General features: G+C 36.0%; 1 protein-coding gene across 2 annotated transcripts in view; it reads left to right on the top strand.

Annotated features, from left to right (window-relative positions):
* MACROD2 (mono-ADP ribosylhydrolase 2) overlaps nucleotides 1–15,212 on the top strand; it is a 2,000,643-nt gene that overhangs the window by 1,911,170 nt on the left and 74,261 nt on the right. For both annotated transcript variants that reach the window (XM_073792642.1, XM_033840110.2), the window contains 2 exons: nucleotides 4,760–4,834; nucleotides 5,088–5,180. In XM_073792642.1, the coding sequence (XP_073648743.1) occupies nucleotides 4,760–4,834; nucleotides 5,088–5,180 (168 nt within the window). The remainder of the gene's footprint in view (nucleotides 1–4,759; nucleotides 4,835–5,087; nucleotides 5,181–15,212) is intronic.

The raw sequence follows: 15,212 nt of genomic DNA, 5'->3' as shown, positions 1-15,212 counted from the left end.
TTTATTTTGAAATAAAGACTGCTTTTTGAAATGTGAATATATACAGACACATGGTTGTATGCTTACGTATTATAAAATACATGCACATACATATATATCTGTACTATGTGTGTTCATATGTCCATATATGTCATAAAAGAGTAAAGTGGGACTTCCCTGGTGGCGCAGTGGTTGAGAGTCTGCCTGCTGATGCAGGGGACATGGGTTCGTGCCCGGTCTGGGAAGATCCCACATGCCGCGGAGCGGCTGGGCCCGTGAGCCATGGCGACTGAGCCTGCGCGTCCAGAGCCTGTGCTCCGCAACGGGAGAGGCCACAACAGTGAGAGGCCCGCGTACCGCAAAAAAAAAAAAAAAAAAAAAAAAAAAAAGAAGATTAAAGAGTAAAGTGGCTAAATCTGAATATATAAATTTTGACATGAAAAATAAAGGTTGTAATCAAATTCTAAAGAAAAACTGTTAGGAAAAGTATTCTCAGCCTAAATGACAAAGAATTAATTTTCTTATTACAAAAATAAAGACTTCATAAATCAATAAGAAAAAAAAGTAACCCAAGAGGAAAATGGGCAAAGGACTCACAATTCACAAAAGAAGAAATACAGTCATTATAAACATGAAGAGATGACCTATCTCTTCATTTCTTGAAGAGACGCAAATAAAACATGATTTCAGTGTCTTCTCCTTTTGAATATCAGATGTTTAATAAGTAGGATTGAAAATACACAGAATTGGTATGAAGAGGGTATCCAGACATGCTCACACACCATTGGTGGGTGATTAAAGGGCACAGCCTCCTCATTAGCAATTTTGACAAAATGTAATAAAAGGGTAAAATGTTTACACTTTGATCCAAAAATTATGCTTTAAGAATTTATCTTCAAGTAACATCTACCAAAAGTAGAGAGGTATGTATTCACAAAAATGTTCATTGCAGTACTGTGTTCGTTGGCAAAAATTTTTTAAAAAAGGGAACATCCAAAAATATGCCCATAACATGGAATATAATGCATCTTATAAGATTTCTGAAGAAATTGTAATGACAGTGTAAGCTGCTTATAAAAATGTAAACTAGAAAAGCAAGGATCAAAGTGTAAATTCATTTCAATGCCAGGATACATTTATATATTTCTGTAAATTGTGTATGTATGTGCGTATATAAGTGTGTGTGTATAGTTACATATTTTTTATATTCAGACATACACAAAGGCACACACTTATATACAGATAAATATATTTGTATACATATATATACATGCGTGCATATGTACATACACACGTACAAAAGAACGATAGCAGTTTACAGTATTAACAGTGGCAATCCCTTAGTTGTAAAATTATTCATACTTCTCAATATTTGTAAGTATTTTTAAGTGTTTCTATAAGAAAACTGACTTTCTTTTGTAACTACAAAAAAGAATAATCATAGAAATAATTTACATTAGGAAAGTAAATTTTATTGGCCCTAGGAAACTCTGAGGATAGCTTAGAAGATAATCAAATTCACACTAACCTAGGTTTAACTTTACTCTTAATCTGGCGTATTTTTAGACAAGCAGAACTTTGAATAATAGCAGCAATCAAGTTGCAAGCTTAACAAAAGGACATAATTTCTATTATCTTTAAGAGAAGCATCAAAGAAACAAAGTCTTTGTTCTTAAGAAGATCTGAGCATCTAATAACCTATACACAACAAAACTATATTGTTGTTGCTATTGTTTAGAAACAGCCCATTTATGAAGTGAGTTTAAGTTTATCCTCCTCTAGAAATGTTTAATTCCAGACTGATGTTCCCAGACCGATTTTTATGCAAATTAATTAAAGCATTAGCTTGAGCCAAACTTAATTACCAGGCCTCCAAGAAACAATCATGTGATCTGTTTCTAAAGAAAAGTGAAAGGATTTTTGGATTATCTATTCTAATGGTCCCCTCCCATTAGTATGGCTGATTGAGTTCACTGTATAAAAAATATACATATAAACTGTGGGATCCTTTATGCTCTTTTGTTTCTTCTGCCAGGCGGGATTAGGGCAAAGGACAGTGGGTGGAATTCAACCAGACTGAATGTAGAGAGACAAACATAAAGCGTGCCCCCATGGGGTCAATAAAGCAGGATGGAATGTGGTATTTCTGAGAGGCTGGAGAGAAAGGCAGATGGGCTGAGTCATCATTAACACACAGCAGGCCTGGGGGCAGGGCCCGGTGCTCACACATACCTCCTCCATACAATATGCCAAATCCTGGCGTGGCTCAGGCATGAGCAAGTATGAGCATTCTTGGATTTCAAAGCTGAGAACCTCCTTGCTTTCCCTATTTTTCACGAACTTAATTTCAGGAAAGTGAGAAAAAAATATATGCATTTTCGTTTCAAGAGAAGATTGCCAAAACATGTAGAGCACACAGGTAAAAACAGGTGAAGAGTGAAAAGGGCGGGGAGAGGAATATTCCAAAAGAGCTTGGCCGTGGCCTCTTATCCTCAAAGTGAAGGGCCAGGCCTTACTGGGAGGTGAGAAAATCCCTGGTATTCATTAAAGCCTCAGGCTACCACCCCATGTGGTCCCACCCAATCTGCGGTGCCCCAGGCCCTGGTGAATTGCGATCTTCCTATTCCTGATGGAATTCCTCTGAGAATGTATGGAATGGGGCACTGAGACTGGAGACACACTGCAGTAAAGTGGCTGCTTCTACCCTCCGAATGCCCTGGTCTTCCCCGTCACTGTACAAAGTCAGATCACAGATAATGAGTTAAGGTCCCAGCAATGACTGGGAGGCGGTGCGATGGTCAGTTCCCCATCAACAGTGATAGAGAATGCGGCTCACTCAAAACAGTGAAGGTTCCCTCCACGTCATCCTCCCAGTAAACAAATGTCAGGGATGACTAGAAACTTTACCAGGAGACATATCCTTATATAATGCCAAAGATAGAGGGAATCTAAGATAGTATCTAGTTTCTTGGCCTTTTTCTCTAAAGATAATAAAATTGAAGCCCAAAGAGGTTGTGATTTGCCTAAAACATTCAATTCTTCTTCCAAGGTTCTTTGCAATAAATATAGTATATGAAGCGTCTAGTAGCCTTAGTGCTTTGTTGCCAAAGGTACAATAGGAAGCAAGTTACAGACCCTAATTACTATTTAGAGACATTGATGAATACTATAACAGAGGGCCAATTAAATGGACATTTTGGGATCACTCCTTATTAGTAGGTGCTGGGAAGAGAAATGAATAAAACAGTATTTATCTTCACAGTGCTCATACCCTGATAAGGGAAACAAACACAGATACAGCTATGTTACAGTGTGATGAGGAGAATAATAAACAGGTGAATAGGCAAAGGGACTCAATATGCAAAGATGTGATCACTCTATATAGTACCCAGAGGTGAAAAGGATGGAAATGGGTTTTGGGGGGAAGATTTTGCATGGCTTTCTGCTCCATATAAAGACTTTTGTGACAAGTAGTATCACAACATAGTCTAAAGAATAAAGGGCACAAATGGAATTCTCATACATTTCTGGTGGCACTATAAAATGGAATAAACTCTTCAGAACACTGTTTTTTCAGGAACTAGTAAAGCTAAACATGTGTGTTGCCTGTTACTTAACAGTCTCACTCCTGTGTTTATACCCAAGTGATATGAGTACATATGTCCATCAAAAGACATGTACAAGAATGTTTTTAGCAATGTTATTCATTTAGCCCCAAACTGAAACATATTCCAACAATGGAAGAATATACGTCAGTGAGAAAGAATGGACAATTGATGCATGTGGTGACTAGGATTAATCTTACAGAAAACAAGTATAAATAGTAAGATACAAAATAGCACACACTGTATATTCTGTTTATATGGGCTGGGTACATATACTTGTCTCACAGGAGCCAGTGCAGGTCACATGGTCACAGGCAGGAATTGAGGATCCTTTTACAGAAGTAGAGACAACTTGGAACAATGATACATCTCCCCCAGGGACAGACCCAAAGAGCCCAAACACGTCTGCTTCACCTTCGCGCCTGTAACCTCTGGCTCTGGAATTTTTTTTTTTTTAATTCAACAGTTAAATATCCTTAGCATAAAATCTTTCATTAAAATGATGCAAAGTGGACAGATTTCAATTTCTTTTCTTAGCACTTAAATGTTCTAGACACCACAGGGGAGAGGAGGAGAACCCAGGGGGTGCAAAAGTAAAACTATTCCTAGATAATCAGCCTTGGAGTAATCAAGAGCTAGCTGAATTCTCTCCTGACTTTTGCTATATTTAGTAGGTGTTTTATGAGAATGGTTGAGCTGTTAGGTGACCCCCATCCCTGTGTGCTCACATTACTAAAGTTTTATTATGCTCTCTTGATAGAAGAATGAAAGTACAAGCAGTGTTTTAATTTTCTAGGAATCCTCAAGATGGGAAATATCTATATAATAAAGGGAAATTGGATGCAACCCCTGCAACCCAGAAATTATTTAAAATTTCAAAACAGCCAGGTTGTATCCATTGATGTTCAGTGTATTTATAAGCTAAAAATTAATTATACTAGTCAGTTCAAAGAAAAGTTTTTTGCCTACATTATCTGGATATTTCTCATAAAATACTTGATATAATTTTGATGATTTGCAAAATGACATCTTCACCCTCCACTTTGGTTCAAAACTGTTGTCTGCCTCTCCAGGCATGATCAAAGCCTGGTTTCTGAAATGTTTGCCTTTTTAAACCAGGAATAAAGCTATGGTCATGCATATCACATTTATTTTTCAATCACTGTTCTTAACAGGACAAAAGAATGATTCAATGAAGAATGAAATAAACATTGAGGCAGAGTCCCAGAGCTCATATATGGAAACAGAAGGTATTGAAACCAGAATATATTGTTATCTGAGAATGACGTGAAACTGTGGATCATGACTTCTATATATACTGGTGTGTATGAGTGGGGTGCGTGTATGCTTTCAGCAGTGATCACTAGACAGTGGCGGTAGTGTTCTGCTTTGTATGCCCGTTGAAGCTTGGAGGGGAAAAAAGAACTTGGTGCTTTAGTCACTGTTTTCTCAATGATTCCAACTAAAACATCCCTGAGTATCCTTCTGTCTCATTCTATTTAGAGCTTTCATTGAACCAAGAAGATATCACGATCTTGGAGCAGCAAGAAGTGATTCCACTAACAGATGACCAAGAAGGAAAAGAAGGTGAAAAAGGTAGGACTGCCCTTAAATTAACCCATCAAGTATAAGAGTTTCTTTGGATTCCTGCCTAGAATTCAACCATCAGGGTTATCCTCATGAAACTGCAGTCTGTCAAGGGGCAAAATGAACATTTCTTTAATTCTAAACCTACTTTTGAAAGTAGAATAAAATCCAGAAGTAGCAAAAGAAGATACTTGTAACAGTTTTTCATCCTTTCAAAGAATATGAAGATGTTTTTATTATTCATTTTGATTCGATTTTTAAAAATCACAGTTTTGAGAAAGCCTCTAAGAAATAGAAATTATGGACTAGACAGATAAAAGTCCTAGAAAATCTGAAATGGCTTTAAAACAAATAGATTAACCATTTTGTATTGATTTCATTCTGTCATCCTTCATATGGTAGTGACGAAGGAAGCAATTTGTGTAAAATAAGCACATTATATGAACCTTCTAAATTATGTTTGTCCACTAATATTAGGGTACAATTATATTGAATACTGTTTAAAAAAATAAGTGAGCATTATAATGATTTCAGAGGACATAAGAAGAATGAACACTTGGTAAATTTTAAAGCAGCCTTTGGGGCAAGAAGTCAATATATTAAAGGTAAACATTTTTAAAAGTCTTTAAAAAATTATCAAAGAAATTTATTATTTATTAAAGAACTTAAAGAATTTCATTTTTCAATATAAAGCAATCTCTTAAAAGGAGGTAAAATGTGAAATAAAAAAGGAGATCATTTATCTCTTCTGCTGTATCATAAATCATACTGGTCTTAAAATGTGTTTGCAAAGTAATTATAGAGTAATAACTTGACAGGCCTTGTTCACAGAACACAGTGATCAATTTTGTTTTCAAATGAAAACACAGACATGATCTCAATTGTAAAATCAGGTCAATAGTAAGTACAGCTTCCAAATTATGAACTCTTTTTGGCAGCTGCGTTGATACAGTTTAATTACTAAGTCATGTTAGTGATTCTGACATCCTGTTTTAATTTCCACTGCATTTAGAGCACAATATTCTTCTATATCTATGCCTCTAATGACCTTTTCTCTAATTGTAAATCCTAGTTCAGCTTCATGACACCATGTTCCTGGCAAGTCAAGTAAATGGTATATTTGGAGAATTTTATGTCTGACGATGATAATAGAAAATTGATACAACCCTTACTTGAAATACAGATACATGGCCTTGCTCCTTTGTTACTGACCACCAGTTCATATTCCCCTCTCACAGTGAAGCCAAACAAACTGAAACATCAGAGTTTTGAGCAGAGAAAGGTTTATCAAGGGCCGTGAATGGGTGGCTCTTGTTCAAAACATTCCAAACTCCCTGAAGGGTTTCAGCAAAGCATTTTTAAAGGCCAGAGAGGGAGGGGCGTCCAAGGGTCTGTGATCAGCTGCTGCACAATTCTCTGATTGGTTGATGGTGAGGTAACAGGGCAGTGTGTCGCAGGAGTTAACATTATCAGTCCTTAGGCTCCAGAAGGTCTGGGGGCTACACGCTCATGATCAGCAAGTAGTTAATTTCTTCCCTTAGGTGGTGGTTTTTAGCATCTGAAAAAGTAAGGAAATATGCATGAGATAGTCTTATCTGGGTACTTCAGAGTTGAGCTACAGATGAGGATATGGGGAGGGGTCTGTTCCAGGAAGTCCCCTTAGGGTCTTGCGTGGTTATACATTCAGTTGTACTTGTAAAATATAAAATAGAGAATATTGCATCTGCCTGCTTAATTTCTCTATAGCAGAAATTATTTACTTTGTACGTTGTGCCTCAGGACATGCAAATGAGGAACATCAAACAACTGGTACATTGTCCTCTTTTTAACTTGACCTACAAGGGAAAAAGCTCGTGTTCAGCACACGTTGACTTGTCATCCTTCTCCCAGTGGCTTCTCCAGCATGTAGGACTCCTCTAGTTACTGAAGAGTTCAATTCTCCCTCGTAGGGATGCCAATCCTCTTCTGCAAATGGAGAAATGGCATGTGGGAAAGAAGTAAGATCAAATTCCGCTACTTGTAGCAACTTTTTTTTAATTAATTAATTTATTTATTTGTTTTATTGGCTGCGTTGGGTCTTCATTGCTGCGCGCAGGCCCTCTCTAGCTGCAGCCAGCGAGGGCTACTCTTCGTTGCGGTGCGCTGGCTTCCCATTGCGGTGGCTTCTCCCGCTCCAGGGCACAGGCTCCAGGCGTGTGGGCTTCAGTAGTTGTGGCTCGTGGGCTCCAGAGCACAGGCCCAGCAGCTGAGGTACACAAGCTCAGTTGCTCCGTGGTATGTGGGCTCCTCCCGGACCAGGGCTTGAGCCCGTGTGCCCCGCACTAGCAGGAGGACTCCTAACCACTGCACCACCAGGGAAGCCTCTTGCTTGTAGCAACTTTGAAGTTGAATTTCTTTGTTTAAAATTTGACTTTTCACTGTCAGAGAATAATAATGCTTATGGGCTTGAATTAACTGAGTTTTCCCTTCTTTACGAGAGATAATTAACTTGGCCCTGCCTTGAATATTTCTGTTTAAATTCGAAATAACTTAAAATTAACCACCTTTATCATCTTACTCGTTGCTTCAAAGTAAGAGTTAAAAGCTATTCTCTTACATATAAAGAAAGTAACCAAAGAAAAAGGGAGCAATGTAGATTTGGGGTGCACTGCAGCAGCCCTGCCCCCCACTGACAAGCTGGATGACCTGGGGCAGATTATTTAATCTTTCAATGCCTCAGTTTCCTCATCTGTAAGAGGGTGATGACAGATATGCTTGTGATGAAACTTTAATGAGTAAAGTGATGTAAAGCAATTCCAACCATACCTGACACATAGAAAGCACACCTTAAGTGTTTAGTACTTATCATAATTGGATAAATTGATGACAAAATCAAGAGAATCCACATGTGGAGTTCCCCAAGTCCATTCCTAACTATTTTGAAGCCATAAAAATTTCATATAGTCTACATTATCCTTCAGCAACAGATTGTTCTGCCCATTTTGTTTTCAGTACCATCTCCTGCAGGCTGTTTCAACATGTGTATTTAATACAGAAAGATAGAACAATTAATGAAAGGTGAGGTGGGAGACATTTCTGTATATTGAGAAAATTTTTTTTTTGGTTAAGATTTCAATCTTCTGTTTGAGAAATGCTGATTCAACCATAATTTTTATTTTTAAAAGAAGATGCCATTGATTTATTGATTTTAGATCCACAGAATAAAAGTAGTCATTGAATGTTCTTTTCTTTTGTTTCCTATAGTTACTGAAGAGTTTTGTTTGAAAATATTTTGAGAACATAGCTCCAGGGTTTGCGTATATTCACAGTGTCTCTTAGTGGAAAGTTGCATACACGCATTAAGAGCTACTCTTATCTGCAAAAAGAAACCCAAAAAACAAATGAGTACTCTGTTAAATTTATAGGGATATTCTTTACAGCCTTAGAAATATTGGTTCTCTTTTGAGAATCTTTCTAAGGAGACAGAAAGTGGTTCCTTTCAAAAAATTCCAGACCAGGAAAAATGTATAACCTTTTTGTCTCATTTCACAGCATTCTATATAAGATCAGAAAATGTAGATAATCTTTAGGATATGTCTTCGATGGCTCCCAGGTGTATGGGCACAGATGTTGTAACATTAAGTTTGGAAGTTAGCTCTACCAAAATATGGGTTTTGAAGAGAAGAGAAAACATTCAGCAGAAGTTCATGCTGATAAAATTACACAATAGCACAATGGACATTTCCCTAGGAGACGTGAAATACAGAAATTTCAGCAGGCATAAAGTGCACATAGGGCAGCTTTTCTCATATAGCCACATTGCCTCTTCCTAAATGAGTCCGGTTTTATGCTTTCCCAGCAGGATCTGCAGCACATAGGAAACCCAGTAAAATAACATCATTTAGGTTAGTAACCAAATAGGAAAGTAATCTTATAGGTGATCTCCTCTAAAAAGATCTCATGTTTTAGCATAAAATATGACTTTAGCCGGCATTAAAATGTTTTTTCTGAAGATTTCTATTTCTAGTGGAATTTAGAAATAGTTCATATAAAATCTTCACTAGATCAACATTGTATCATTATTATATCACATAATTTTAACTTATGTTTCTTATAAATATATTGGACTTCCCAAGTGTTATACAGAATGCATGCATTCCAATTATTTTTCTTGGATCCAGCAATAAGTATAATATGGAATAAAAATCCTTTATCTTGGGCTGATCAAAATGTTGATGGAGATTTAAAGTATATTATGGTATAAGGTCTTCTTGGAAAAAGATGGATATTGACAGGCATGCAAGTAGGAAGTGAAGTGTAAATCAGCAACAAGTATAAATTATCACGTCCTTTGGCTCATGTTTTGGCCTCTGACGAGCAGGACCATGAGACTAAGTGTGCAGAGAACCATGGCTTCTTGCTCTGGCTATGTGGTTTCTGGCAATTCTTTACCTTTTATAAATTCCAGTTTCTGGGGTAGTAAAATGAGGGGCATGAACTCAATAATGCAGGGATGAGACTGTCCGATTTTATAAACTTTCTTGGAAGGCCAGCTCTGAAGAACCACATTCTTGATGAAACAAGGGGTGATGAGATGGGAGCCAGTGGTCATCAATACACTGAGAAAGCTGAAACTGTAGGTTTTACTCAGTTTTATTCATTGTATCCTATTGATAAAAATGCGGAGGGACTCTAGACCAGACAAAAAGATCAGCCAGACTAACTTCTTTTATTTCAGGACTTAACCAATAATTGGACAGCTAGTGATTCCCGGAAGATACTTTAAATGGGATAAACGTGCCCTTTAGCTCAAATTAGGTTGACCCACAAACTCTGCTCAGAACCAGGCTAGATTTACATCACCCATCTTTTTTAGTCCACATGAGAAACTTCTTTTCTTGTAGTTCCTCTGGTCACTGTTTTCATCTTTCAGTGAACACAGAGTGAACCACTTTCTCTTCTGCTCCTACTAATCAAATCCCTTAGGGTTTTATTTTGTCTTCAAGACACCACTACACAGCCCTTGGTGTTTTCCATTATTGATGGGATTCTTACATCACTGACACAGCCCTTTCCCCTCTACTTGAAAATCAGCCTCCACACCAGCAATGCAGCAACAACACAAACACACGTTCAGGCTTTCATACTCCAGTCTGTGTGCTTTGCTATGGAGAATCATGATTCAGGCACAGTTTTGATTCATGCAAAATATTATATGAACTTTCATCTTGATTAATTAACTTACTGAAACTTTATATATTCTGAAATCTTATCTTGTATATCATATACTGTTATGTGATATAATAATGATACAATGTTGATCTAGTTAAGATTTTATATGAAATATTTCTGAATTCCACTAGAAATAAAAATCTTCAGAAAAAATATTTTAATGCTGGCTAAAGTCATATTTTATGCTAAAACGTGAGATCTTTTTAGAGGAGATCACCTATAAGATTACTTTCCTATTTGGTTATTAATCTAAATCATGTTATTTTACTGGATTTCATATGTGTTTATCTTATCTTGTATCTTATCTTTTCAAATGAAGTCAACTTTAGTAATCCTGCATAATTCACATTGGCAGCACGATAATTTAGGTGTTTTAGGGCAGCTTCATTTTCCAATGATTTTTTCTGTTATCAGTCTTTTTTCCTAATCATATTTTGTAGCTGGAATTTGTCAGCCAAAATATTATTTTAGAATATAAGATAAATTAATAATGCTGGTGCCTGTTCAGCTTTTGTGAATATTTTTGTGTTTAATGAAATTCTTTGTATTCGTTAAATACACTGAATGTAAAAACTATGAAGTTTTAAGCTAAATTATTTGTCTTCTGCATATCTCTATGTATGTAATATATACATGTAAAACCAGTTCATTCAAATTCCACTGTATAAGAAGTAAAGATAGAATGTTTCATTCACATTTAACATTTTTTTAAATTTATTTTTAAAGTATGAATTTTCTTCAGGTTTCTCCCTCAAATAAAAGTGTAACTGACCTATAATTTTAAAGTTAAAAAATAGAAAAGTAAAAAGCATATTCACTGCAACAATAATAATTTTGGTTCCCATAATGCAATATTGTGTAAATTTAGATTAAACATGTGTAAACCTCATATGTGGCTTCTCAAGAAAGTATACTTGGCCTCTTGAATGTGGCCACGTCCCCAGCAGGCTATCAACATCTTGTCTTTTAAGATTTAGAAAAACTTTCCCTGAACCTCCATTTTACATGTCAGGGAGGAAGTACCACAAATCCAAGTAATATGTGTAGGCTCAAGTGGACATTAGGATAAAAATTTGTAATCCTTCGTCTATCCCTGTCTGGGGAATTTTGAGAGACCATCTCTACTAATTCTCTAGCATCCAGCTTTGTTTCTGGATCCCTTTTTCTTTTCATTTTTTATTTTTAACTTTGTATCAAGCCTAGGTTGTCTGGTTTTCCCCCAAGACCTATAACCTTGTGGCTTATCAAAGTAATTTCCAAAGATAAAACAGATCTCTTCCTTAAGTGGAATTCTATCTCTAGGTGTTGAACTTTTTATTTCTGTCTGCTACATCAGAGTTCTGCAACTCTTTGTGCATGAAGTACCTTAATTCTTTTTTTTTTCTCAAAACAACTTTTTATTGAAGTATAGTTGATGTACAATGTTGTATAAGTTTCAGGTATACAGCTAAGTGATACAGATATATATGTATATACTCTTTTTCAGATTCTTTTCCATTATAGGTTATTATAAGATATTGAATATAGTTCCCTGAACTATACAGTAGGACCTTGTTTTTTATTTTATATATAGTGGTGTGTATGTGTTAATCCCAAACTCCTAATTTATCCCTCCCTCCCCTTTCCTCTTGGGTAAGCGTAAATTTGTTTTCTGTGTCTGTGAGTCTCTTTCTTTTTTGTAAATAAGTTTGTTTGTATCATTTTTTTTAGATTCCACATATTAGTGATATCATTTGATATTTGGCTTTATCTGACTTACTTCACTTAGTAGGTCCATCCATGTTGCTGTAAATGGCATTATTTCTTTCTTTTTTATGGCTGAGTAGTATTCCATTGTGTGTGTGTGTGTGTGTGTGTGTGTGTGTGTGTGTGTGTGTGTGTATATATATATATATATATAACAAATCTTCTTTATCCATTCATCTGTCAATGGATCCATTCATTCTTTCTGTCAATGGATCCATCTGTCATTCATTCTGTCAATGGATCCATTCAAATCTGCTTTATCCATTCATCTGTCAATGGATATTGGGGTTGTTTCCATGTCTTGGCTGTTGTAAGTAGTGCTGCTATGAATACGGGTGCATGTATCTTTTCATTTTAGAGTTTTCGTCTTTTACAGATATATGCCCAGGAGTGGGATTGCTGGATCATATGGTAACTCTATTTTTAGTTTTTGAAGGAACCTCTACTATTCTCCATAGTGGCTGCATCAATTTACATTCCCACCAACAGTGTAGGAGGGTTCCCTTTTCTCCACACCCTCTCCAGCATTTATTATCTGTAGACTTTTGATGTTGGCCTGTCTGACAGGTGTGAGATAATACCTCATTGTAGCTTTGATTTGCATTTCTCTAATAATTAGTGATGTTGAGCATCTTTTCATGTGCCTTTTGGCCATCTGTATGTCTTCTCTGGAGAAATGTCTATTTAGGTCTTCTCCCCATTTTTTGATTGGATTGTTTGTTTTTTTTCCGTTGAGATGTATGAGCTATTTGCATATTTTGGAAATAAGTCCCTTGCCAGTCGTATCATTTGCAAATATTTTCTCCCAGTCTGTACGTTGTCTTTTTGTTATGTTTATGGTTTCCTTTGCTGTGCAAAAGCTTTTAATTAGGTCCTTTTTGTTTATTTTTGTTTTTATTTCCATTACTCTAGGAGATGGATCCAAAAAAATATTGCTGTGATTTATGTCAAAGAGTGCTCTACCTATGTTTTCCTCTAGGAGTTTTATAACATCCATTCTTACATTTAGGTCTTTAATCCATTTTGGGTTTATTTTCCTACGTGGTATTAGAGAATGTTCTAATTTCATTCTTTTACATGTAGCTGTACGGTTTTCCCAGCACCACTTATTGAAGAGACCATCTTTTCCCCGTTGCATATTCTTGCCTCCTTTGTCGTAGATTAATTGACTGTAAGTTCATGGGTTTATTTCTAGGCTTTCTATCCTGTTCCATTGATCTATGTGTCTGTTTTTGTGCCATTATCATGCTGTTTTGATGACTGTAGCTTTGTAGTATAGTCTGAAGTCAGGGAGCCTGATTCCTCCAGTTCCATTTTCTTTCTCAAGATTGCTTTAGCTATTCAGGGTCTTTTGTGTTTCCATACAAATTTTTAAAATTTTTGTTCTGGTTCTGTGAAAAATGCCATTGGTATTTTGATACGGATTGCATTAAATCTGTAGATTGCCCTGGATAGTATGGTCATTTTAACAATATTGATTCTTCCAGTCCAAGAACTGGAAGTACCTTAATTCTTATCACAACTAATGAAAAGAGTAGTTTTTTATTTGCATCTAAACATTATTTTACATATACTATCCTTAAATAGTCCAGAAAATTAGCCTCCTCGAAAAACAGTGAGTATAATTGTTAATGTTTGGTGACACATTCATTATATCTGCCCTCTTCTCCAAGATATTAAATAATGCTAAACTGTAATTTTCAGAAAGATGAAATCATGACTCATGATCTTCCATAAATACGTGTAAAAGATTTTATTTAAATTATTAATTAATAAGGGGACCAGTAAGATGTAAAACTGGTTCAAAAAAGAATAATATATATACATATATCCAAATGTATATGTATATCTCCATAATACACATACAGTCAGGAATACCAAGTATATCCATACATATACACATACACCCACGATTCAGGGATACTGACATTTGAAAGACTGGTTAATATCATATAGGACAGTAAAATGTATTCTTTCTTCTCCACCAAACAGAATGCATTTACACTGCTATGAAGAAGTCTCATTTTCATTATTATAAGTTCTCTACAAGGTAACTTCTACCCCTACAGATTTGTAAAACAGTATAGTTGTAGAAAGTCAAAGGAGTAACACCGTTATAGATTCAGATCATCTTCAATTCTCTGCCCTGCGAACACCAGATGCCTTGGCCTTCCCAGACTCTCAGCTCAGTCTCCTCCACTCAGGGAGTCTGCTGGGTTGTGCACTGTGGCCTGGAAAGTCTCTCCAGACAGTCAGTGGGGACAACCACAAGGCTCACCTCACTTCCTGACTCTCAGGCATCACTGAGACTTACCAAATTTTAATATCAATTGGTACTTTTATTCTCCATGACAATGGAAAAATATTAGCATACTTAAATTTAATGTGCCTCATCCCAATAAATGCCACTATTGCAATATATTTTAATTCTAAGTGTATCTTAACTCCCATAATACATTATTCTTATTATAATCATAATTGATTTGTACCATCACTATTCATTTAGACTTATCCAATAATTACCATTTACCTCACTTATAATTCCTTCCTTCATCTTTGACCATCTGGGATCAATATCCTTCCACCTGAAGAACACAAAAAGGCCACTAGGTAACAGAACTAACAAATGCAGGTCTAATCTATAAATTGACTGGGGTGGATAGTTAGGGATTGTAATAATATGGATGTGTAAATATGTTCATTTACACATTTTGTTGTAAAGACCAAAATATTGTCAACCCAAATTTTAACACAGAACCTTAAAGTCAGATATTATTTGGAGTATCTGCTTTCAAAGACCGCAGAAGTTCATCATCTACTTACATAAAGGATTTTTTAAAATAGCCACAAAATATTATGTCATATATATTGGATAAAGTATTTACTGTACCTGGGTTTAGACTTAACCACTTCGCTCAACTCATCAGATGAAGGAACTTCCGGACCCTATTGACTGTACAAAAGGTACATCCATTCTGATTTGACTTTCAAATATAAAGTGCTACTTTTCTTTCTGCTTTAGAAAGAAACTCAATTTCTTTTCATTACTCTTTATACGTCAGGTGCCTTCATTTCAGCACAGTA

Source organism: Tursiops truncatus, chromosome 15, assembly GCF_011762595.2.
Source record: "Tursiops truncatus isolate mTurTru1 chromosome 15, mTurTru1.mat.Y, whole genome shotgun sequence".
NCBI classification, from domain to species: Eukaryota; Metazoa; Chordata; class Mammalia; order Artiodactyla; family Delphinidae; genus Tursiops; species Tursiops truncatus.
The sequence above is the reverse complement of the archived record's forward strand: the minus strand, read 5'-3'. Positions and strand labels throughout refer to the sequence as shown.